The sequence below is a fragment of the Sorex fumeus genome, unplaced genomic scaffold, assembly GCF_029834395.1.
Source record: "Sorex fumeus unplaced genomic scaffold, SorFum_2.1 ptg000029l, whole genome shotgun sequence".
In the NCBI taxonomy this organism is placed as follows: Eukaryota; Metazoa; Chordata; class Mammalia; order Eulipotyphla; family Soricidae; genus Sorex; species Sorex fumeus.
Window position 1 is genome coordinate 6,075,052 of NW_026606086.1, and position 26,099 is coordinate 6,101,150.

Consider the following 26,099-nt stretch of genomic DNA (forward strand, 5'->3'; position numbering starts at 1 on the left):
TTCGGTCCCGCCCCGGCTTCTACGGTGTGGTCAGTGCGGGGCGCCGGGCCGGGGGCCTGGAGACGGGCCCGCAGCTATCTGCACCCGGGCCCGAGCAGGCTCGCCGCCGCGCGCGCAGCTTGGCCCTGGAGAACCGGCCCGGGGGCAGGGTGCGCCAGTACTTGCAGTCGGGGCTGGCGCAGACCCAGGTCCAGGCGGAAGCTGGTTCGGGATGCCGAGACTCGGCGGCCGAAAAAGGGAAGCTGCAGGCGGGCGTTGGTCGCTGCCCGGGCGCCCCGGCGCGCACCCCAGCCCGGCCGGCCGGCCTCCCGCGAGCCGGGGGTGGGGCCAGGCGGCTCCCCGCGCCTGATTGGTCGACAGCTCTGCCGCTCTGCGCCGCTATTGGCCGAGCGGGCAGGGGGCGGGGCCGGGCGGCGGGCGCTGTCCGCGGGGCTCGGACGCGTCCAGACCGGCCGGGGCCGCGGCGGACTTCGCGGGCGGCGCCATGAGCCGCAGCCTGGACGCGGCGCGGAGCTTCCTGGACTCGCTGGCGGCCCGCGGCGGCCGGGAGGGGACGGTCCTCGCGAGCGAGTTCAGCGTGAGTGCGCGAGGGCGGCGGGGTTGGGGGCTCTGCTCGCCTCCCCTCCTTGCTGCCCGCCCCTGCTGCGCGCCCCTGCCCCGCGCCGGCCCCTCTGTCCGGCCCGCTGTCCGTCCCTCTGTCCGTCCTTCTGTCCGTCCCTCTGCCCGGCCCCTCTGTCCGGCCCCTCTGTTCCCGCACTCCCCGCACGCAGCTGTCCGCCCCTGACAGTGGACCTGCTTCATGTCCGCAGGCGCCGAGCCCAGAGCCGGTTGCAGCGAGGGTCGGTCCCGGCCCTCCCGGGCGCTGTCCCGGGTCCCCGGCCCGGGGGAAGCTGCAGCCAGCCTCGAGCGCTCCCTTCGCAAGGGGCCTTAGCGCTGGTGCTCAGTGCTGATTCCCGCTCTGTCCTCCCTTTGCGAGGGCCTTAGCGCTGGTGCTCGGTGCTATTTCCCGCTCTGTGCACCCTTTGCAAGGGCCTTAGCTGGTGCTCCGTGCTGATTCCGGCTCTGTGCTCCCTTTGCAAGGGTCTTAGCGCTGGTGCTCGGTGCCGATTCCGGCTCTATGCTCGGGGGTCACTCCTGGCAGGCCGGAGACCCTGTCCCTTGCCCGGGATTGGACTCTGGCTGACCGCGTGCAAGGCGAGGGCCCTGCCCTCTGTCCTGGCGCTGCCGCCCAGGTTCAAAGATTTCGGACGTTACTGTGGGCTTGTGCAACCCACGTGTCAGGATCGTTAATTCCTAGCTCTAGGCACCTCATGTTACACGTGGTGAGATGTTTTAAATATAGCTAATTGAAAAACGATAGAAAAATGCTATGCAGATAGAAAAGCAAAGTACACAGTGACGGCAAATTTAGAAATTTAGATATGATATAAATTAGTTTGATGAATATATGTAAATTTTAATCATTAAAAGTAATAAAATAGCCAAATTTGATATTTTATTTAATAAATATAAAATAAATGCTGAATGTAGTCACGGTCCTCCCGTTATTCATCGATTTGCTCGAGCGGGCCCAGTAATGTCTCCATCGTGAGACTTGTTGTTACTGTGTTTGGCATATTGAATACGTCCCGGGTAGCTTGCCAGGCTTTGCTGTGTGGGCAAGATACTCTCGGTAGCTTGCTGGGCTCTCCGAGAGGGGCAGAGGAATCGAACCCAGCTCGGCCAGGCTGGCGGCGCTCAAGGTAAACACCCTACCTGCTGTGCTATCGCTCCAGTCCATGCTGAATACATAGAAATAAAAATGTTTAAGATTTTGTGAATAGTGATGAAGAGTCTTGGGCATCTGAGGGTGCTGGGGCGCAGGACCTGTAAATACCTATCAATACCATAAGCATCAACATCACACTGCACCTATGTTATAATTTTATTATAACCACATTACATAATAAAAATATCTGAACATATATAGATTATAGTTTATACAATAAGCATGTAACTTTATAAAGTTAGGGAAAGCAAGTACTTATATAAGTACTAAGTATAAGTACTTATATAAGTATATAAGTACTATATATAGTACTTATATACTATAAGTAAACTTATAAAATAAGCTCAATAAGCATAAGCCAGTACATTTCAAAGTAAATATAATCACGATCACGACCATCCTGTTGTTCGTCGATTGCCTCGAGCAGGCCCCAGTGACGTCTTCTTCATCCTAGCCCTGAGATTTTTTTAAAAGTGCCATATTCAAGGCTCTTTCAGGGTTAGGAGAATGAGAGCCATCATTGTCACTGGTATTTGGCATATTGGGTACTCCACGGGGACTTTGCCAGACTCTGCTGTGTGGACAGGTTACATTTGGTAGCCTGCCAGTTTGTCCAAAGTAGGAATGAGATAATAAGATGTAATAAGGTAATAGATAAAATGGATAAAGCAGGGACCAGAGAAATAGTACAGCTGGCAGTGCAATTGCCTTGCACATGGTCAGCCCAGGTGATGCTCTGTGCCCCTGATGGCTCCCCAGGAGTGATTCCTGAGCACAGAGCCAGGAGTAAGAAAAAGAGTAACAAAACAAGCAAACAGAAAAGTGTAAAGTTAAATAGCTCACACATACAAAGACAGACATCTTAGCATAGTAGGAAATGTGTAATTAATGAAAGGTATGTGATGTATACGATATGGAAATTCTCATGATCAAGGTAAAGATACATGTGGCATGTGACCCTCTCAGTTCAGGCTCTATCCAGCCCTGGACAGCGAGTAGGTTGTGAGCCAGCCCCTTTGTGCCAGCTGGGGGTGCCTGTGACATGACTAGAGGCCACAGTAGTTGCTGGACTTCTCTGATCCTCAGTTTCCATATCAGTATAGTGGCATCAGCAGTGATACCTCTATTCTGGAGCTAGTGATGGGTGAGCTCAGGAGAGAGCTTAGAGTCACGATGCGCCCTATGGCGAGTAGCGTGGTGGGTGAGCACCCCAGGTGACAGTGGACACCAGTGACTCATGAAAATGAACAGCAGTGAAGTGCCTAGAGTCTTGTTTCATTAGTAATATTATATGGTGTATCACATATATTGTATAATACATGAAAGCGTTACATAGTCATGTTGTGTAAAATACGGGCATCACAACATAATGCAGAATGGCTGCGTGTACCTGAGGTGAATGCTGGGGCTGCCTCAGCTTTCTCTTACACAGCGAGTGAGTCAGTGTTGGTGTCCGCTGTGCGGGGACCTGGTCCCTGATGGTCCCCAAACTCAGAGCTGACATGGAGGAAGTGCTTTGAGTCATGGTCGTCACTGCACCCATGGACCTCATGAGGTATCGTGCTGCCTCAGGAGTCTGCTCAGCCCCACACAGGTGCCTTGTGCACTGCCTCTGTGTCTCAGCACTGACCTGGGCCTCTCTTTTCTCTCCCACCGCCCCCAGGACATCCGGGCCCACTCGGCCTCCTGGAAGACAGACCTTGCATGCTCCACCGAAGCAGGCAGCAGGCCCGAGAATGTGAACAAGAACCGCTACAAAGACGTGCTCCCGTGTAAGTTCTGCACGACTCCCCACCCGCGTGTGACCGTGAGGCATTGCTGTGGGTCAGTGTCACCACTGTATTCCAGCCCTTGCCCTCCCAGAGTCTTAGTGACCACATCCCGCCCCAGCCCCGCCCCCTGCCCCCTGAGTGCACGACTGAACACCTGGCTGAGAAGCCTTCTTCCTGCTGGCCGGCATCCTGGTGACCATCACCCCCCAATCCCTGTTCCTTCCTTCTCCCGCTGGCAGATGATCAGACACGCGTGATCCTTTCCCTGCTCCAGGAGGAGGGACTTGGTGACTACATCAATGGCAACTTCATCCGGGTCAGGGGGCAGCCCAAAGAGGGGGGTTTGGTGGGGTTGTGGGAGGCCATGGCAGTAAGGTCGGCTTTCACAGGGCACAGATGGGAGTCAGACCTACATCGCCACACAGGGCCCACTACCTCACACCTTGCTGGACTTCTGGCGCCTGATCTGGGAGTATGGGGTCAAGGTCAGCTGTGGGAGGGGTAGGTGGGACAGCTTTATGGGCCCTGTGCAGCCCTGTTGCCCCCCCCCCTAACCCAAACCCCTGCCCTCTTTCCTTACCTCTCTTGTCCAGGTCATCCTGATGGCATGTCGAGAGGTGGAGAACGGGCGGGTAGGTGTCCCCAGCCCCTAGGATGTCTGCCCTGTGCAGGGAGGGCAAGACTTGCTGTCCGCCTCTTGGTGTCAGTCTTTGGGGGACTCCCTTGGCTCGGTTATTAATCTTTCTGTTGACTTCTCCCTTTTATTTTTCATGCCAGGGTTGGCAGCATTCCTGCTGGTTTTTCTGCCTCATTCTCTGTTGTAGCTGAGAAGGCTCCGATCTTAATTTCCAGCTCTTTTCTCTTGTATTCACTCCACTCTGACTTCTCTAGCCCTGGCTGTCATCCTGGCCAGGACAGCTCTGTCCTGGGCTCTGCACAGGGACTTCTACTCTGCCTGCGGGCTTCTCTCCCTGGCTCTCTCAGGTCTTGACTCAGATAGTTCTTTCTTTGTCTTCCATGTTTACTAGTCACGGTGAAAGTACAGAGATATTCATGGCAAAACACGTGTTGTTTCAACACTGATCCCTTCACCAGTACCACTTCCCTCCACCAACTTCTTATTTGCCTCCCACCCACGAGTCTGTTCTCTCTGAGGGGCACTTTTTAAGATATTTAAGTTTCTGCATTGTGGTTCACTGCACTGCTGTCGAGAGGGTTTCATACAAACCCTTGACCATCTTTCAGGACCACCTTCTCTTTCTGTTTGATCTTCCCTCCGCCATATTATGCCCTCCCTGTCTCAACCCCAGTCCCTTCAGGTGGCGTGTTTCCTGCTGAATATCTGTTCTCATGTTCTTTGTTCCACTGTCTTTAGGCATTCATTATTCCCCCAGTATGTTTCCTTAGACCCTGCATATGAGAAAGATCATTCTGACTAACTTCAGTGAGCATGGTACTCTCCAGGTCCCTCTGTGCAGCAGCAAACTGCTTTACTTTATATTTTTTATGGCCGAGTAATATTCCTTGTATATATGTGCCACAGTCTCTTTATCTAATCATCTATTCTTGGACACTCCGGCTGTTTCCAGATTTTGGTTGTTGTGGATAGTGCTGCAGGGAACATAGGGTTGTCTGTCAGTGTCTTTCCTCCATTTTGTTTTTGGGCGCTTGGGGGTATATTCTGAAAAGTGGGGTTTCCGAGGAATTGAATTTCTATTTGACTCTTATAATTCTCCACTCAGACCTTACTGGACTTCAGATCATTTGAACTTAACAGCACTCCAATTTTCCTTCCCTGGTTTCCCTTTTTTTACAGTTTCTGCCAACTTACACTATGTAAGATAAACTATAAATGTATTCTATATGTTGTTTATTTCAGTCTCCCTGATAGAAGTTCTAGGAGGGCAGGCATCTTTGCTCTGCTTGTTAATTAATGAATTAATTTGTTTTTTTTTTGGTCACACTTTGTGTTGCTCAGAAGTTATTCCTGGCTTTGTGCTCAGGGATCACTCCTGTCAGTGCTTGGGGGACCATACAGAGTGCTAGGGATCGAACCCCCGCTGATCACATGCAAGGCAAGCACCCTGCCTGCTGGACTATCTCCCCTGCCCATGATTTGCCCATTAGTAAAAGCTAGTTACTAAAAATATGTATCACTGGATTATATGTATTGTGGAATATCTTTGAAGGTGTGTGGTTTGTGCGTCCTGGTCTGCCTGCTCCATGACAGGGTTGGAAGAGGGGGTAAATATTTCTTGGGATGATGGATTGATACCATCTGTCTGGGTTGTTATAATTGGTAGAGTCTATATAGCAGAGTGGTAGGGCGTTTGCCTTGTGCACAGCCAGTCCGGCCGAGCTGGGTTTGATTCCTCCACCCCTCTCGGAGAGCCCGGTAAGCTACCAAGACTAACTTGCCCGCGCGGCAAAGCCTGGCAAGCTACCCATGACGTATTCAGTACGCCAAACACAGTAACAACAAGTTTCAAAATGGAGACATTACTGGGCCCTCTCGAGCAAATCAAATAGGTGAACAACAGGAGGACAGTGTTTGTTTGACAGACAGTCTATATGATCTGTAGTGATGCCCTTTCTGCTCCTCCTCCTCCTCCTCCTCCTTTTCATCATCATCATCATCATCATCATCATCGTCTGTCTCTGTGTCTCTGTGTCTCTGTGTCTGTGTCTCTGTGTCTGTGTCTGTGTCTGTCTCTCTCTCTCTCATGTCAAGTAGCTGGGCAAAGACACGCAGACTTCAGCTGGTTTCTAATCCACCCTGCTGCTTGGCTGGGGGAACTTACGCAGGTGCTTGCTGAGGACTTGCCCTTTAGTTTACACCTGGTGATTGATCTTGTTCATTGTGGTACTCACACACATTTCTTTTTGTCTAAATGTTCTATTAGTTGTTGAGAGAAAAGTGGTGAGATTTCCAACTATCCCATGCTTGTCAATTAGGACATATTTGTCAGTAGTATTGCACTGTAGTACTGTAGCACTGTTCTCCCGTTGTTCATAGATTTGCTCGAGCGGGCACCAGTAATGTCTCCGTTGTGAGACTTGTTGTTACTGTTTTTGGCATATCGAATATGCCATGGGGAGTTTGCCAGGCTTTGCCATGTGGGCGGGATATTCTCGGTAGCTTGCCGGGCTCTCCGAGAGGGACGAAGGAATTGATCCCAGGTCGACTGCGTGCAAGGCAAATGCTCTACCCGCTGTGCTATTGCTCTAGCCGTCAGTAGTATTATTCCAGTCTTATTACTTTCATTTTTTGAGTCTACTTTGCTTAAAAAAGGAGTATGCAAAACTCCCACAACAGGTATATCTACTTCATCTTTTAGTTCTGTCAGTTTTTGCTTTAGGTATTTTAGAACTCTGAGTCCACACACAGTTAGGATTGTGTCTTCCTGATTAATTGATTCCTTTAATAGTACATAATGTCCCTCTTTAATATTTTGTTTATTTAATGCCCCTCTGGTAATATTTTTTTTCTGCAGTATACTTTGAGCTACCCATGCCATATTCAATATGCCAAACATAGGAACAAGTCTCACAATGGAGACGTTACTGGGCTCGCTTGAGCAAATTGATGAACAGTGGGAGGACAGTGACAGTGACAGTGATACTTTGACAGTAATATAGCAATTTAAATTTCTTAAAATTAGAGTTTGCATGATATATCTTATCACTCTTTTGCTTTTTAATCTATGTTTATTTTTGTTTTAATTTAGTATTTTTTTTCGGATTTTGGTCTACACTCGGCCATACTTAGGTTTACTCTTGGCTCTGTGTTTAGGATCATTCCTGGTGTCCTTGGGTGCTGAGTTTCAAACCTGGGTTGACCATGGGCCAGGCAAATGCCCTACCCACAATACTATCACTCCAGCCCCTAATTTAGTTTTAAATTTAATTAATTTATTTTGGTTAATAAGCAGGCTGAGTTGTGGTGGTGTGGGGAGAAGGGAATGAGGCCAGCTCTGAAGCACACATTCTCTCTCTCTCTCTCTCTCTTTCTCTCTCTCTCTCTCTCTCTCTCTCTCTCTCATGTCAGTAGTTCGAGCAAAGGTGTGCAGGTGTGCAGTGCCTGCCTTGTGTGCAGAGACCCACAATTTGGGTTGTATGTGATCCTACATATCTAGGATAAGCCACTTTTCCACATTAAACTTGGCAAAGCCCCACCTCTTGGAGATGTGTCTCTCCTGCAGCTGGGGAACCTGAAGTTGGCCCGGTGCAGCCTTTGTTCCTAGTTCTGCATTTAGTGTGGATGGATGTGGTGACTTGGCCTTTGTGGACCCTGGAGTGCCCTGGGGCTTTCCAGAAGTATCCCATATCTCTGGGTAGAGTCTAAGATTGGGGCAGCATGAGGGCAGATAGGAATGTGCACACAAGTACTGTCTCTAAGGTCCCCAATAATAACCCACCCAGACCACAGGCTGCTCCACTCCACGGAAGCTGCTGTGATCAGCCATGCACACTGTTCCCACAGACAGAGAGCACAGTTGGCTTAACTGGCTGCACCATGCGTTTCATGGTTTTATTTTTGGAGGTGTGTGTGTGTGTGTGTGTGTGTGTGTGTGTGTGTGTGTGCTCAAGGTTTGCTCCTGTCTCTGTTGTCTCTGTGCTCAGCGGTAACTTCTGGCAGTGTTTGGGGATTGAACTGGGGTCAGCCGTATGCAAGACAAGTGACTTCATCCCTGTACTAGCTCTCTGATTTCTTTATTTTAATTTGGAACTAATTTTTTTTTCTGGTGTTGCAACTGAGGGTCACACAAACCATGCCCTAAGTGTTGTTATCATCTTCTTCCTCCTCTTTCTCTTCCTCCTCATTCTCTTCCTTCTTTCTCTCTTACAGCTCTGTCTGTGCTCCAGGATCACTCCTGGTAGGGCCCAGTGTGCTGGGGATTGAACCTGCGTCAGCTGCATGTAAAGCAAATGCCCTTCCCACTGAATTATCTCTCCTTAGTTTACTTATTTTGATTGATCTCTTTATTCCCTTTTCTTCCCTCTGTTGTTGTGTCTCAATGACTATGGGCTGCAAGCACTCGCTTGTGACGCAGACTTGGTAGCAGTGCTCAGATGGGTTTCACATTTGTCATCCTCACTTCCAGTAGAGCTCCAGGGGCCCCCGAGGCATTCCCAGTGTTGCCGCGCCTGTGTGGGCAGGATGGTTCAGTGTGTGGGAACAGTGGTACTGGGGCCCAGGGCCGCTCCTGATGAAACATGGTGGATCATGTTGTTTCAGGTACCAGACTCAGGGTCTCACGCGTACTTAACACTTGCTTCACCATTTGCGCCATATCCCAGGACCTTGTCATATTTGTTCTTAGAGTGAATTTCTTGTTGGTGGCTTACTAGAGGCTTAGCTCTTTAACCAGTTTGGCAATCTCTGCCTTTGATTGGAGTATTAGATTTCATGGAACCACCAGCAGTGTTGTTGAAAGCTGCCATCTTGCTTTCTTTTTGCTATCTCTGTTTCTACTCGAAGAAAGAGTGTATCTTCTCCCTGTGGTGCTGGAAGCATGTGGAGAGGCTGTGGGAGCCTCTGGTGCTAAGGGGGCCTTTCTGTTTGGTCACTTAAGGGAAAGGTAGATGTTCAGGGGTGCTGAATGACCTACCTTCCTTCCTTCCTTCCTTCCTTCCTTCCTTCCTTCCTTCCTTCCTTCCTTCCCTTTCTTTCTTTCTTTCTTTCTTTCTTTCTTTCTTTCTTTCTTTCTTTCTTTCTTTCTTTCTTTCTCTTTCTTCCTTCCTTCCTTCCTTTCTTTCTTTCTTTCTTTCTTTCTTTCTTTCTTTCTTTCTTTCTTTCTTTCTTTCTTTCTTCTTTCCTTCCCTCCTTTCTTTCTTTATTTCTCTCTCTTTCTTTCTTGGAACAGTAGGAAAGTAAGTTCTTTGATGAATTCTGAGATTCTTTTCTTCAAAAGAAACCTTTTCTTCCAGACTAAGAATTCTGGGGGCTTGAGAGTTAGGACAGTGGGTTGGGCACTTGCCTTGCATACAACTGAATAGGTTTGATCCCTGACACCCTGCATGGTCCCCCGAGCCCACCAGAAGTGATTCTTGAACACTGCTAAGTATGGCCCCATAACAAACAACAAAGGAACTTATAAATTCACTTATAGTCATTATTTACTTACTGGTTCTACAACTCTGCATTATTTGCTTATTTGGGGGCCATTAGGGTCTATATTTTCTATCTATCTATCTATCTATCTATCTATCTACCTATCTATCTACCTAGATAGATAGATATATTTTAACTTATAACCTACAAATACCATTTTATATAAAATGTGGGGATTCTAAAATCACATATTTCAAGTTTTCTTTTCCATGATTTATGCTGTTTTTGCTGTGTTATGTTATATAGGTTTGTTTTTGTGTTTCAGGATTGGGGCACCCTGGCAGTGCTCAGAGACAGTCCAAAGTGCTTAGGGTACCATGTGCTGCCAGGGGTGAGCCCAGGTCTCAGACACGCATGCAGCTCTGCCTTTTCATGAAAGTCCTATGGATATAAGCCCCTTATCAGTATATGATTTACAAATATTTTCTCATTCTGTGGATTATCTTTTTATTTACTTGATAAAAATCCTTTGAAGTAGTTTTCTAAACTTGAGAGTTTTTTGTTTGTGTTTTTGATGTTTTACTAAGAAGTCACTGTTTAACCAAACATAACAATTTACTCCTATGTTTTCTTCTAGTTGTTATATAGTTTTATCCCTTACATTTAGCTATGACTTGTAATTCTTTTCTTAAATTTTATTTTTATAAAGTAATTCACAATATTTGGTTAGATTTAATGTTTGAACACCAATCTCACCACCCTAACACTTTCCACCACTATATTTTGGATGTTTCCATTCCAAGCTCCAACCCCTGCCCCAAAGCAGAACCGAAATAATTTATTTTGTATGGTTTATTATGAATAAACCACTGAAAATTCTCCAAAAAACTTTTCTGAGAGGAGAGTGTGTGAAGATTGTTGTATTTCATCCAGGGGCCATTAAGCCCTTCTATAAGAGATTACTCACCTGTTCTTAAGCATTGAGCCTTGTGTGTTTATATATGTATAGCACTGTAGCACTGTCCTCCTGTTGTTCATCAATTTGCTCGAGCAGGCACCAGTAACGTCTCCGTTGTGAGACTTGTGGTTACTGTTTTTGGCATATCGAATATGCCACGGGGAGCTTGCCAGGCTCTGCTGTCTGGGCGGGATACTCTCTGTAGCTTGCCAGGCTCTCCAACAGGGATGGAGGAATTGAACCAGGTCGGTCACGTGCAAGGCAAACGCCTTACCCGCTGTGCTATCACTCCAGCCATATGTGTACATATATCTATAAAATATATTTCCATCTAAGATGGGCTGCCTTCTACTTTAAACCCCATCAAATGGGGTGCGCTACTCTTGGAGTATGAGTGGTGTGAGGTATGAGATGTCGCGACCGCATGGTCCAGGGATAGGTTTACTCGTGGGTGAGGCTCAGCCTGAGCATGTGGAGAGCCACCATGCACATGATGGCAGTTGAGTTCTGGAGGTTTTTGGCTGCCAGGGCTGGGTCACTTGGGGCGAGAAGGGCCTCACCCGCCCCTCTCCAGGATGCCAGAAATGAAACAGCCTGGCGCTGGTTGACTCATAATTTTTGTAAATAGTGTGAGATAAGGGTCCCAATACATTCTTTTGCGTGTAATTACATCTTATTTCCCCAACACCATTTATCGAAAGGATTGCTCTCCACTGGATGCTATTGAGAATCTATAGTCTATAAATGTAAAAATTTTATTTTTGGACTTTAAACCAATTTTTATTTTTAGCTGGAGAGACAGTACAGCAAGCAAGGTGCTATCCTTGCACATAGCCCACAAGGGTTAAGTCCCTGGCACTTTCTAGGGCCCCCCAAACATCACTACTTGTGATTCTTGAATTTAAATTCTAAAAATTTAAATTCTTTAAATTTTATAAAGTAGTTCACATTAGTTGATTACCTCTAATATCAGGAGTCATCCCTGAGCACTGCAGGTATGGTCCAAAACAAAACAAAAATTCTTGCTTCATTCATTGATTTGTTTCTTTGTTGTGCAGTACTAAATGGTTTTCATTATTGTAAATTTGGAACAAATTCTCAGTTATGAACTGTGAAGCCTCCAGATTTGCTCATATTTTTTTCAGGATTATTTTTATTATTCTGGGTCACTTGATGTGCAGGAAAGTATTTCTAGTAAGCATAACTTCTTTTGTTTACAAAACAAGAGATTTTTTTTTGTGGCAGGAGGATAGAGGTTAAGGTGCTTATCTTATACATTGATGACCCTGGATTTGAACCCTGGAAATGCCAGGTATCACCCCAAACCAAAAAAATGATAAATAAACGACCTTTTTAAAAATTTTATAAAGTAGTTCACAATATTTGATTACCTCTAATATTCACACACTAATCCCACCATCATTACACCTTCCCACCACCATATTTTGGGTGTTTCCATCCCAAACCCTGTTCCCTGCCCCAAAGCAGAACTGAAATAATATAATATTTCCTTCTAAGATTGGTTGTCTCCTACTTTGAATTCCATCAAATGTGGTGCGGTGCTCTTTGAGTATGGGTAGGTAGGATGTGTTCTATGAAGTGTTGTGTGACCACATTTGCGGCCGTGTGGTTTAGGAATAGGTTCACTCATGGGTGAGGCTCGGCCCAAGCATGTGGAGAGTGGCCGTGATGATGGCCACAGTTGAGTTCTGGAGGTTTTCGGCTGCTGGGACTGGGTCCTTTGGTGTGTGTGGGGGGGTGGTCTCACCCACCCTCCTTTGGAGAGCCCAAGTGAAACAGCCTGGCGCGGGGTCCGGTGGCATGGCTATGGTGGCATGATTATGGCGAGTGTCATGTTGCTCCCTTCCAGGAGAGAAGGACATGCGATCTGGATGGTGAATGATGAAGCAATTATCTAGTGCCAACCAGGGGTGGCTTATGGACGTGACTGTGGAGTTGCTGGAGACAGGGAGATACAGGCAGAGGAACTCGCCCTGGTACCATTGAACCCAGAGTTCTCAGTTGGGTTGGCACTTTGTAAGGTTGGCACTTGGCCTGAAATTGGATTTTTTTTTGATTGTTTGTTTTTTTGTCACCAGTGTGCACAAAAGCGTATGCTTTGATCCACACAGAGAGCCAATCCAGGTTAGGAACCGTCTGGATCACATTCATCATCATTGATGCTACCTCAGCACCGTTCACAGGAAGGGACAGCAGTCCTAATGCAAAAGAAAGCAGAGAAAAGAAAAGTGAGGCAGAGCAACCCTCTTCAACGATGCAGGAGCTGTAGCTGCCCTTCCTCCAGGATACAAGACAACCCTTTCCCTCTTCTAAGCAAAATGCATGAACAAAACAATCTATTATTTCATTATCCGTGAAGGAACACATGGCAATAATAATCTGTTGAATCACTTAAGTATGGGGAATTTCTGTAACTATTTATGAGGGGCATTAGGGTATACCCAGCAGTGCTCATGGATAGCTCCTGAAGGTAGCTCTGGAGAAAAGTAATGGACGCCAGGGATGAAAGCCAAGCCTCACGCATGGAAGGCTTGCTTTCCAGGCCAGGAGATAGCTCAATGGGCTAAGAACATGCCCTGTACACAAGAGGCACAGGATCAATTCCTAGTAACACCTGGTTCTCAAAATTGAAGTAGTCCCTGAGTAACTCCAGATATAGCCCAAACACACACACACACACACACACACACACACACACACACACACACACACCACCCCCGCCCCTACAGCCCACTAAGATGCCTCTTGAGCCCAGCGTATGAATAAGGTTCATTCAAACTGGTTCCTAGCATCACACACAAATACAAATTTAAAAATCCTCAATAGAACATATTTTAAAGTAAACAGCGGTAGGTCGTTTGCCTTGCACGCAGCTAACATGGCCGACCCGAGTTCGATTTCTCCGCCCCTCTCGGAGAGCCCGGCAAGCTACCAAGAGTATCTCTCTCCCGAGAGTATCTAGCCCGCACGGCAGAGCCTGGCAAGCCACCCGTGACGTATTCGATATGCCAAACACAGTAACAACAAAGTCTCCAATGGAGACGTTACTGGGCCTGCTCGAGCAAATCGATGAACAACAGGAGGACAGTGTGTGTGTGTTTGTTTTTATTTTTATTTTTAAAAATTTATTTATTTATTTATTTTTATTGAATCACCGTGAGAACAGTTACAAAATTTTCAGGTTTAAGTCTCAGTCATACAGTGATCAAATACCCATCCCTTCACCAGTGCACATGTTCCACCACCAAAACCTCCAGTGTCCCCCCCATCCCAGCCCTCCCCCTGCCTGTGTGGCAGATGATTTTCACTTTACTCTCTCTTTACTTTGATTACGTTCAAGTTTTCGACAGACGACCCACTATTGTTATTTGGAATTTCCCCCTAACAATCAGAACTGCTGAAAAGGCATCATTAGATAATTTGTTTTCTATTGCTAATAATGAAGAACATTTGATGTTGCATGGCCGCAACAGCAGCCACGTGATTTTGAATTTCTGGTATTTTAGTAATTAAGTCCAGAGGGATTTCTACCAGAAGCCGCTGGGTTCCGAGATTGGATTGTGTGCCTCTGGGATCATGGCCATTCAGGAGTGGAGGAGCTGTTCATGGGCGGGAACTTGGGGTCTTGTCTGGGGAGGGGTAGGGGCTGGTTCTGTCCCCATCCCGAGAGGCCCTGTGCTCCCTGTCACTGCAGGCTCGTACCTCTCTGTCCAATAGGCTCTGAAAGATGGCGGTCTCCATGCTGCCGCTGAGGGGGAAAGGCAGAGAGACAAACACCCTTCCCCTCCTGGGGCGGCACCGGGCCATAGCTTAGTTCACAGTCCAGAAGCATTTCTGCCAGAAGCCGCTGGATTCCTAGATTGGTTTGTGTGCCTCTGGGATCATGGCCATTCAGGAGCAGAGGAGCCATTCGTGGGTGGCACTCCAGTCTCATCCTGGCAGGGGAGGGTTGTTTGTTTGATTTTAGACCATACCCAGGTCTTACTCCTGGCTCTCCACTCAGGGATCACTTGTGATGGGCTAAAGGGACCATATGGGATGCTGGGGATTGAGCCTGGGTAGGCCAAGTACAGGACCAATGCCCTAACCACTGTACTGTCCCTCTGACCCCAGAAATTGGAGTCTTGATAAGAGTAGCCCAGTCTTTATGTGACACCTATTTTCTCTTTGGGAACCTGAAGTTGTACATTCCAAGAGAAAGTGCCTATAGACTATATAGGGTAGCAGTGCACTGCACTGTCCTGTTGTTCATCAGTTTGCTCGAGCAGGCCCAGTAATGTCTCCATTATGAGACTTGTTACTGTGTTTGGTGTATCAAATACATCACGGGTAACTATATAGGGCATTCCAATAAAAATTGTGCCAAGTCCATAATGCGCTTTCTTGTGGATACTTCACTCATGTGACCAAAGTTCATTGTTGGGGAATTAAGCACTGCCCACATGGCCCCTCTGGGCTGTCTTTGATAGAGGCTTCTTCTTTTTTTCCTGCAGACTCCCCTGCACTTGTCTTACCTCCTTCCTGCTTTACTTTTTGTTGCATAGGGGCCACATGTAGCAGGACTTGGCCTAGTGTGTGTCCTGCAATGCAGGGCTGGGCGCAGTGAGATTGCAGCTTGGGGCTGGAACTTCTGCCTACTTCTGATTTTATTTTATTTATTTTTGCTTTTTGGGTCACACCCGGCAATGCTCAGGGGTTATTACTGGCTCTGCTCTCAGGAATGACTCCTGGTGGTGCTTGGGGGACCATTTTGGATGCTGGGGATCAAAGGTTGAAGGTTGGCTGAGTGTAAAGAAATGCCCTACCCTCTGTACTATCACTCCGGCCCACCATATGCTGATTTTATTCTTTTTTTTTTTCATTTTTTTATAATTTTTTTTATTGAATCACTGTGAGAGCAGTTACAAAGCTTTCGGGTCTAAGTCTCGGTCATAAAATGAAACACCCGTACCTTCACCAGTGCCCATTCTCCACCCCCAACAACCCCAGTATATCCCCATCCCAGACCCTCCCCCTACCAGTGGGGCAGATGATTTCCACATTACTCTCTCTCTCTACTTTGATCACATTCAATATTTTGACACCAGACCCATCATTATTATTTGAGATTTTACCCCAACACTCAAATCTGCTGAAAAGGCAACAGTAGACAATTTGTTTTCTATTGCTGGTTATGAATAACATATGATGACGCGTAGTGGGCACATGATTTTGAAATTCCAAAATTTTAACACTTAAATCTGGAGGGATTTCTGCCAAAACCTGCTGGGTTCTGAGATTTGCTCCTGAGTCTCTGGGATCATGGCTATTAAGCAGCTTGATCAGGAGCCAGGAAGGCCATTCATAGGTGATGACTTGGGGTCCTGTTGGGGTGGGGAGGACCAGCCCGGCTCCACCCCCATCCCGTGAGGCCAAAAATGTCTCGTCACTGCGGGCCCAAACATGACTGTCCAATGGTCTCTGGAGAATGATGGCCACCGAGCTGCCAGGGGGAAGCAGGTGGAGGGACAACACCCTTTCCCCTCCTGGGGTGGCCCAGTGACAGGAACCTACTGCGGTGTCCAGACACATTTCTGCCAAAAACCACTGGGTTTCAAGATTTATTTCTGAGTCTCTGGGATAATGGCCGTTAAGCAGCTGGATCAGGAGCCAGGCCATTTGTGGGTGATGACTTGGGGTCTCATTGGGGTGGGGAGGACAGGACCAACTCCACCCCCATCCCATGAGGCCCAAAATGTCTTGTCACTGTTGACCCACACCTGACTATCCAATAGTCTCTGGAAGATGACGACCACTGAGCTGCCAGGGGAAGCAGGCGGAGGGACAACACCCTTTCCCCCCTGGGGTGGCCCGGTGACAGTAACCTTCTGTGGGGTCTGGACACTTTTCTGCCTAAAGCCACTGGGTTTCGAGATTTGTTTCTGAGTCTCTGGGATTATGGACATTAAGCAGCTTGATCAGGAGCCAGAGAGGCCATTCGTGGGCAATGACTTGGGGTTTCATTGGGGTGGGGAGGACAGGACTGGCTCCACCCCCATCCCATGAAGTCCTGCGTGTCTCGTCACTGTGGGCCCAAACCTGACCATCCAGTGGCCTCTGGAGGATGGTGGCCACCGGGCTGCCAGAGGGAACAGGCCAAGGCACGAAACCTATTCCCACCTGGGTTGACCCAGCTCTGGTAACCTACTGCAGGGACCGGATGCATTTCTGCCAAAAGCTGCTGGGTTTTGAGATTTGTTTCTGAGTCTCTGGGATCATGGCCATTAAGCAGTTCAATCAGGAATCAGAGAGACCATGCCTCCAATTATACAGCTGAGCCTGAGGTGGTTTGTGGGTGTGTTTCCCACATACCTAACTTTTGGCAGTTTACTTTTTGGTAAATTTTGCCCCAAGTTTTTGGGGTCTGGCTAAAGGCACAGCAGCAATTTTGGGGTATCTGGAAGTCTGAAGGCGCCATCAGGCTGCTGATGCACTCGCCTCACAGGTACAGATTGACCTGCTGGCGGCACCATACCCCCTTATGCTGATTTTAATCTTTACTCTTATACTGCAATTTATTACAGCCCCAACCACTACTCTGAAATTCTGTGAGTCTTCCTAGCAAATCCCCAAACCTGAGGGAAGTCCTCAGAGCCCATGATACAGGTGTGAATCCACATTAGTGCTCAGTGCAGCCTTCCAGGGGCCATCTGGGATTTTGACAGGACTGTGCAATCTGCCCATTTGGTGCCAGATTTATATTCTGGGTCTTACTTACACAGCACATACTTGAGAACTGAATACATTCCTATTCCTTTTTCAACTATGGGGAATTTTTTTTTCCTTTGAGATTTTTATCATGAGATAATACTGAATTTTGCTTACTCTTTTGGCATCTATTTAGATGCTTTTGTTTTCTTTTGTAATTAAAAATTTATATTCATATTGTGTATGGCATTGATTGGTTTGCCATGTATTAAACCAACCTTGCATTCCTGGCATTGATCCACTTGATCATTGTGTATAATCCTTTACCAATTCTTGAAGATTTTTTTTTTTGGTTATAAATTAATTAAAATTTCTTTTTGGTACCTGTGATTTACAATGCTGTTAGTGGCAGGGTTTTATGCATAAAACATTATACCACCACACCTTCCTCCGTGTCTACTTCCCCCCACTGTACTCTGTGCCCCCGAACCCTTGCCATGGGAAGCTTTTTATAAGGACAGCTCTCAGTTTCCGCTGCCTTTAGCCCCTTGTTATTCCTCATTACTTCTCTTTATTTCCTGTCGAGGAGGAAGATCGTTCTATAGCTGTCCCTCTCCTTCCCACTAACTTCACTCTGCATGATACTTACTGAGGAATTTTGTGGTTAGTAATTGTTCTTGTGACGGCTATGTGTGGTTTTGATGTCAGTTAATATGGGCCTTATACATTATATTGGGAAATATCTTCATTATTTTGGAAAAGCTTGTAAAGGATTAATATTAGATTATCTTTTAAAGATGCTAATAACAAGGTGTGGGGAAATAGTACAGTGTGTAGAGCACTTGCCTTGCGTGCTGCTGGCCTGGGTTCAATCCTGGGCATCATATATGGGCCCTAAGCCCCCCCCCCCAGGACTGATGGCTGAGCACCACCAGGTACCCAAACACCCCAAACCCCCCAATGTAAAAAATGAGAATATTTTTCTTTTTTTTTTCCTTTTTGGGTCACACCCAGCAATGCTCAGGGGTTACTCCTGGCTTTGAACTCAGGAATTACTCCTAGCAGTGCTCAGGGGACCATATGGGATGCTGGGGATCGAACCTGGGTCAGCCGCGTGCAAGGCAAATGCTATACCTGCTGTACTATCGCTCTGGCCCCTAAAAATGAGAACATTTTTCATATTTACCATCTTCTTTTGTTTCTTTCACATTTACCTTTTCATATATTTATTTTTTTACTTTTTCTTTTTTTCTTTTTGTTTTCTTTTTTTTTCCTTTTTGGGTCATACCGGGCAATGCACAGGGATTACTCCTGGCTCTGCACTCAGAAGTTACCCCTGGCGGTGTTCAGGGCACCATATGGGATGCTGGAAATCGAACCCGGGTCAGCCACATGCAAGGCACATGCCCTACCCTCTGTGCTATTGCTCCAGCCCCTTTACTCTTTCTTCAATCTAGATTCTGTCTAGATCATGTAAGAAGAGCTTACTCTGATACTTCTCATAGTGTAATTTTTGTCATGATAATTTTTTCAGCTTCTGTTACTCTGAAATTGCGTTTTAAATTTTAGCATTTCTAGGATGTCACCCTCTCAGCCTAGCAGTTTCAGAAGAAATTCTGCTGTTATTAACTTTGTTTCTCAGCATATAATATGTCTCTCTGTGCAATATGATTAAAATGTCCTCTTTTCCTTGCTTTTCAACAGTTTGATCTTTCTTTATGACTTTCTTACATTCTCACTATGTTTGTTGATTTTCACTGATAGGTGGTTCATAGTTTCACCAAATCTGGAAATTTGGGGGTTGGGAGATATTACAGTGGCTAAACAATCATGTTTATGTTTTCTTTTTTCATCATAGAGTATGTTTATAATACTCATAAAACTATCTTTGAGTATATTTATAGTACTTATAAATCTGTTTTGAGATCTTCTTTTCTTATAGTTTGGGTCTTTTTGTACTGTCTGATTTTTCTCCCGCTTATGAGTTACATTGTTTTGCTTCTCCATATTTTGTAGTAAATTTTTATTCACTGCTGGATATTTTGAATTTTACACAGTTAAGTGTTGTGTTGCATTTTACTCTTTCTTTAGAGTGTATTAGACTTCTCCTAAAAGCAATTGTCACTTTTGAATGTTGATCACTTAAAGAATATTTATAAGCTTTTCTTTTGTTGCTTTTCTTTTTAAAATTAATTAATTTTTATTAAATCACTGTGAGTTATGCTTACAAAGCTTTCATGTTTGAGTTTCAGTCATACAATGATCGAACATCCATCTCTCTTCCAGTGTACATTTTCCACCACCAATGTTCGCAGTATCCCTACCCCCTCACTTGCATCCCACCTTTCTCCCTGCATCTATGACAGAAGTTTCCCTCTTACTCTTTCTCTACTTATAGGCATTCTGGTTTGCAATACAAATGATGAGTGGCCATCATGTTTGGTCCTTTATCTACTTTCAGCACACATCTCCCATCCCGAATGATCTCCTCAACCATCATTGACTTAGTGATCCCTTCTTTATTCCAGCTACCTTTCCCCCCAGCATGTGAGACAGGCTACCAACCATGGAGCAATCTTCTTGGCCCTGTCTCTACTGTCCTTGGTTGTTAGTCTCATATTATGTTATTTTATATTACACAAATGAGTGCAGTCCTTCTATGTCTGTCCCTCTCTTTTTGACTCATTTCACTTAGCATGATACTCTCCATGACCATCCACTCATCAGCAAATTTCATGACTTCATCTCTCCTAACAGCTGCATAGTATTCCATTGTGTAGATGTACCAACGTTTCTTTAACCAGTTGTGTGTTCTCAGGCACTTGGGTTGTTTCCAGATTCTGGCTATTGTCAACAGTTATAAGCTTTTCTTAGGAAGTCTTTAGTTCTAAGAACTAATTTTGCTCTACTTTTAATTTAAATTAAATCTATCTGGGTTCTCTACTGAATGTTCCTTATAAAATCAGTCAGGTCTCTCCTTTCTTGCTGAAATCAATGTCATTTCTGTTCCAGTGCGAGCTGTAGGAAATGGCTGCCTCACTGATCCTTAATATTCTCTCAAGACTAGTGGGAACAGAAAGAAACCTCAAAGGGCTGGGCTCATGCTTTGCATGTGTGAAGCCTGTGATCCCTGGCACCACACATGGATCCTTGAGCACTGCTTGGAGGGAACAGAACCGGAAATAGCCTCTGAGCACCACCAGATTTTGCCAAACAAACATTTTTTTATGGTTAGTTATTTTTGTTTGGCCTTATGGAAATTCATGTTACTTAGCATGAGATTATTGTTCAGCTAGACTGGAGGAGACTTTTTGGGATTTTGCTTTGGTTGCATAACTCTGCTTTTCTAGGACTTTGCCTTTCAAATTCTAATTGCTCTGACCTCTCTGGCTGTGATCTCTGGTTCCTCAAGTCTGAGATCACCAGAGGCTCCAGATCCTTTGTTATTTTGCATAGCTTGTGGCCCAGACTCTGAAAATGGCAAATCATGTATTTTGTCCAATTTTGTTTTTCCTTTTTGAGTCACACCCGGCAATAATGCACAGGGGTTATCCCTGGCTCTGCACTCAGGAATTACTCCTGGCAGTGCTCGGGGGGAGCATATGGGATGCTGGAAATCGAACCCAGGTTGGCCACGTGCAAGGCAAATGCTCTATCCGCTCTGCTATCGCTCCAGCCCTTTTTGTCCAATTTTTTAAAGAATATTTTTTTGTATACATATACACACATTTTATTGAGATTTTGTGATTTACAGTGTTTTTAATTGTCATTTCTCATGCACATGATTCTAACACCATTCTCATCACTAGTGTACGCATTCTTCACCCAAGGGCTCCAACGCCCCTCCTTTTTACAACACCACCCCAACTTCAAAACTAAATTGTATGAATCAGTTCTCCCATTATATTGCAGCATTCGAATCTCTGTTGCCACCTTTACATGCATTTTTTTCTGGACTGTCTTCCTCTGCACAATGAGAAGCCCAAGTCTGTCTCTACTGAATCTGTGTTTGTTTCTTTTGACAAACCCCTTCCAGCTGCCTTCTACTCCAGCTGTACTTCCCCACAGAAGAGCCTGTGAAACGTGCACGCACTGCGCTGAAGCTGTGAAGGAGACTCCCCATCTTCATGGCTGCCCTTTTCTTCTTGCCTTTTGCAGAAAAAGTGTGAACGTTATTGGGCCCAAGCACAGGAGCCACTGCAGATAGGGTGCTTCTGCATCAACCTGGTGAGCTGAAAAGAAACACAGGCTAAAACTGTGTTTTCTGGAGTCTTGGATAATATTTGTTCCGTGAAATATCAAGCTGACTTGAAAGGTTAAATCATTTTCTTATAGTTCTCTCACACCACTGGGAAGTGGCATAGCGTGCACATAGGACTTGATATTTGTATTGCTTTTCCATTTTACTATGATGATTGTAATTTCTGTACAGCAAATGTGCCTGGTAAAGTTATTAAAATCTTCATTTCCTTCACCATTTCCAAAGAATTCAGGATAATCTTTCACCTCATCATAAATTGATGCTTAATAAATACAAGAAAACTGTTCTGTTTTGGGACAAAGGAAATAGTTTACGACTGTAAATGAGTTTATTTGGGTTTCTGTTCTTTTTATCACATATTCCAGGCTCTCAAATGTTCTCTCCGTGAATAATGTGAGAGATGCTTTGGCTAAGTGAATTAAACAAATACGTGGTTTGTATTTGATCAAAAATGCTTTGTTGGGGCTGGATCAATAGCACAGCAGGTAGGGCATTTGCCTTGCACGCTGCCAACCCGGGTTCAATTCCCAGTATCCCCTATGGTCCCCTGAGCACCGTCAGGAGTAATTCCTGAGTGCATGAGCCAGGAGTAACCCCTGTGCATTGCCGGGTGTGACCCAAAAGGCAAAAAAATAATAATAATAAAATAAATAAAAATAAATGCTTTTTTTTCCCTACAAATGCATATGTCGGTGCCCAGGATCTGAGTGCTTTTCTTTTCTTATTCCTTCCACCTCCTCAGACAGAAGAGACATGGCTGAATGTGGACATCATGCTCAGGACGCTGCAGGTCACCTTCCAGAAGGTACTATGGGGAAGGTGAGGTCCGGGGAGGCTCTGAGGCTCTGCACCGGGGAGAGCTGTTTCCTGTCACTCTCTCATCTGTGAATAAGCATGGGTGATGGGGACTGCGTGGCCAACTGCTCCTCTCACTTTCCTCTCCCCGTTCTCTCTCTCTCTCCGGTGCTCAGGAATCCCGTTGTGTGCACCAGCTGCAGTTTGTGTCCTGGCCAGACCGCGGGGTCCCCAGCCAGCCAGCGCATGTCCTTGCCATGGTGGAGAAAGCCCGCTGCTTGCAGGGAGCTGACCGCAGCCCCCTCTGCATCCACTGCAGGTTTAGGAAACAGGTGTTGGGGGAGGTGGGAGGGTGGTGAGACAGAGGGATCTGTTTGGGAGGGAGGAAAGAAAGGAGAGCAGGCTGGGGCTTAGCATCAGTCCTGCATGTTTGGGTGCCTGTCTGATCACGTGTGTTCGCGGACGCTGGATGCTCGGCATCTGCTGAGTCTCGGCTGCCGCCTGCCCGGGCGGGCGGGAGCACACAGTTGATGCCTGAAAGTGTAAGCAATTCATGAGTTTTTTTCTTTTAGGGCCAGAGAGATAGTACAGCGGGTAGGGCGCTTACCTTGCACACAGGAGGCCCAGATTTAATGCCTCACATCCCACATGGTCTTCCGGGTCGTGCTGGGGGTGATCCCTGAGTGCAGACCCCGAACACCACCAGGTGTGGCACCCCCCTCCCCAAAACAAACAAAACAAAACGAAAAGAAGTTTTCCTTTTAGGTGATAATATAAGGCTCCTGGGGACTCAGGAGGTGCCTGGGAGACTCACCCTCCCACTCACCTCCGAATGCGCAGCCCAGCCCTGACCGTTCCTTCTGCTCACGTCTGTCAGCGCTGGCTGTGGGCGGACAGGGGTCCTGTGCACCGTGGACTACGTGCGCCAGCTGCTCCTGACACAGGTGTGGGGCTGTGGGGGGGCACTGCCGGGATGGCCCCACCCCCACCGGCTCAAGGGTCTCACCGCCCCGTCTCTGCCACAGACGATCCCACCCAACTTCAGTCTCTTCGAAGTGGTCCTTGAGATGCGGCGGCAGCGGCCAGCTGTTGTCCAGACCGAGGTGGGACCCCGTCCCTGGGACCCCAGACTCCCCCTCCTCTCTGGCCCCCCTTCTTGACGCCACCTCACTCGCAGGAGCAGTACCGGTTCCTGCACCACGCGGTGACGCAGCTGTTCAACGCCGCGCTGCAGGATGCCAGCCCCCAGTACCAGAACCTCAAGGAGGTACCCAGGCCCCTTCCCGTGGGCTCAACCCTGGCCAGCCCTGGCAGCAGGGACGCCCCCCGCCCCGTCTCTGTCCCCTATACTCCTCCACCCTCGCCACTCCAGGGTCCCCGTCCCCTTCACGCATCATCGAGTGCCTTCCTGCTGTCCCCCCAGAACTGCGCTCCGCACTATGAGTACCTCAAATCCCTGTGCACTTCCCCGGCCCTTCTCCGCGCGCCCGACCTGCCCGGCGGAGTCCTCAGGTACCAGGCCTGCCCTCATACCCCCCTCTCTCTGCCTTGCCACCTGTTCCAGGCTTTCATCAGGAGTCCCCTGCGCGTGCCCCGCGCGCCCCCTGCCCTCGCGCCCTGGTGGTCGGGCGCGGAGGACGCAGAGAACCAGCCCCTGGACAGAGGCTGCTCGCCCAGGCCGTAGTCTCTGCTGGGCCGTCTCTTCCTCTTCTTTAGACGCCACTTCCTCAAACGCGGGCACACTCGGAGCCTGTCCCTTGGGTCCCCGCGCGCCCTCCCTCCAGCTGTGGGTACCTGCCCCCACCCGCCGCCACCGCTCTCCAGGCCCGCCCCCCGGGTGCAGGAAGCAGCCGCGCGCGCCGACTTCCTCCCCGCTGGAGCATCTCCTTGCCCCGGTCGGGGCCGCCACCCTCGGGTGCAGGAAGCGACCGCGCTGACTCCCTCCCCGCAGGAGCATCTCGGCGTCCCGGGCCCGGGGCCGGGCCATGGCAGACACCTACGCGGTGGTGCAGAAGCGCGGGAGCGTCGTCGTTGGCGGCGGGGCGAGCCGCTGCGGGGACGGGGACGCGGACGCGCTCTACAGCCGGGTGGTGCGGCGCGCTCGGGACTCCCAGGCGCCGGCCGAGGACCCTCTGGGGCCGCTGCCCGGCCACGGTGAGTCCAGGGTTGGGAAGGGCGGCCACGCGCTCCTTCTCCAGACCCGACAGGGGACCCGTGTGGCCTGAGATCCCCGCCTGAGGCCCACCGGGGCGGGCCCCATGACCTACCCGGGCCGACATCCGGCCCGTGTCCCACCAGGGCTGACATAGGGACCCCTTGACCTTTCCCTCCCCTACCCACCCTGGCGCCCCAGGTCCTGAGAACATCCAGGCTTCCATTCCTTCCCCATCCCCAGGCTGACCACACCCACAACCCATAAGAATCCCACCCGGGAGCTCCCTGGACACCCCTACTTCCCGACCCGATCCTGTGGTCCCCTTTACATGCCCGAGCTCCCTGACCTGACCCTGTGGTCCTCTATCTATGCCCTGATCCCCCTGACCCGACCCTGTGGTCCCCCGTCCATGCTCTGAGCTCCCTGACCCGACCCCGCAGTCCCCCATCCATGCTCTGCGCTCCCTGACCCAAATTTGTACTTCCCTGTTCACAGCGGCCAGCACTCAGAACCCAGCTGCGGGGGGCGCTTATGAGGACGTGACAGGTGTCGTGCAGACAGGCAGTCTGGGTAAGTCCACCCTAGGCAGCCCCAGTCAGGCAGCTTCCCCTGGATGCGGGGAGCTCGGGGGTCCTGAGGTGGTGGCTGCCTGCACCATCCAGTGCTGGTGGGCGTGGCCGCGGCACAGCAGAGCTACGATGCTGGGGGTGGCTTCTGCCCTGTGCCACTGCTCCTCACCTCCCTTCTTCGTGTCACTCACCCGTGGCACATTTCCTCTCCCAGGTTTCAATGTGCGCATTGGAAAGCCCAAAGGGCCCCGTGACCCCCCTGCCGAGTGGACACGCATGTGAGCTGCTGGCCCCCAGCCCCTGCCTGCGGCTTCTCAGGGGGCGCCCTGACCGCTGCCCTCTGGCTGCAATGTGGGGACAAGGATGTGAGCGGAATAAAGTTTCTTAAGGGGAGGGAACCATTGCAGTGTCGCCCCTGTGACTGCAGCGTCGAAGGTAGCAGATGCCACCGAGATTGCTGGGTTGCAGTTGAGAATGACCGCCTTCCCATCTGAGAATGGCCTCCTCCTCCAGACCACCCAGGGGCTGTCCTCGTGTGAGTGGTGGATGAGTCCATCACCGTGTAGTTTCATTCCAGGACTTGACCTTCCTCACTGCTCCCCAGTATTGCAGCACCCCAATGGCAGGTCCGCCCCAGGTAAATACAGCAGCAGTCAAAGGAGACTGACTTTCAACACACACCTTTCAGGTCAAGACACACCCCTGGATGAGCAGGTAGACAGACAGGCCCCCAGTTGACCAGGCAGCTGGACAGTCAGACCTGCAGCAGGGCAGCGCACAGTTGGATGGATGACCACCCAGACAAACTGACACTTGGAGGTCCACTGCCAGCAAGAGAGACCAGCAGACCCCTCCCCACAGTGTGGCAGTAGCCAGATGGGTCCTTTGCAGGCTGCCCTTGGATGGCCAGAGACACAGACAAGCTGATCGCTAGACAGACTTAGCTCTAAGTGAGCAGACTGTCTGGTAAGACAGACTCTTAAAGTAAGTAAGTAAAGGCCCTCCCGTTGATCGTCGATTTGCTCGAGCGGGCCCAGTAACGTCTCCATTGGAGACTT

At 48.5% G+C, this 26,099-nt stretch overlaps 1 protein-coding gene and 1 pseudogene across 1 annotated transcript; one reads left to right on the top strand and one right to left on the bottom strand.

The window, feature by feature from the left end:
* Positions 1 to 421: 421 nt before the first annotated feature.
* Positions 422 to 25,415, top strand: PTPN18 (protein tyrosine phosphatase non-receptor type 18). The gene is made up of 15 exons (XM_056115625.1): positions 422 to 577; positions 3,432 to 3,540; positions 3,780 to 3,856; positions 3,930 to 4,025; positions 4,134 to 4,172; positions 21,420 to 21,488; positions 22,265 to 22,327; positions 22,494 to 22,636; positions 23,195 to 23,261; positions 23,343 to 23,420; positions 23,495 to 23,584; positions 23,741 to 23,829; positions 24,269 to 24,471; positions 24,968 to 25,042; positions 25,256 to 25,415. Exons 1-15 carry the CDS (start codon positions 485 to 487, stop codon positions 25,321 to 25,323), a joined length of 1,359 nt encoding a protein of 452 aa, XP_055971600.1. The 5' UTR covers positions 422 to 484; the 3' UTR covers positions 25,324 to 25,415.
* Positions 7,927 to 8,055, bottom strand: LOC130024992 (uncharacterized; annotated as a pseudogene).
* Positions 25,416 to 26,099: the final 684 nt, after the last annotated feature.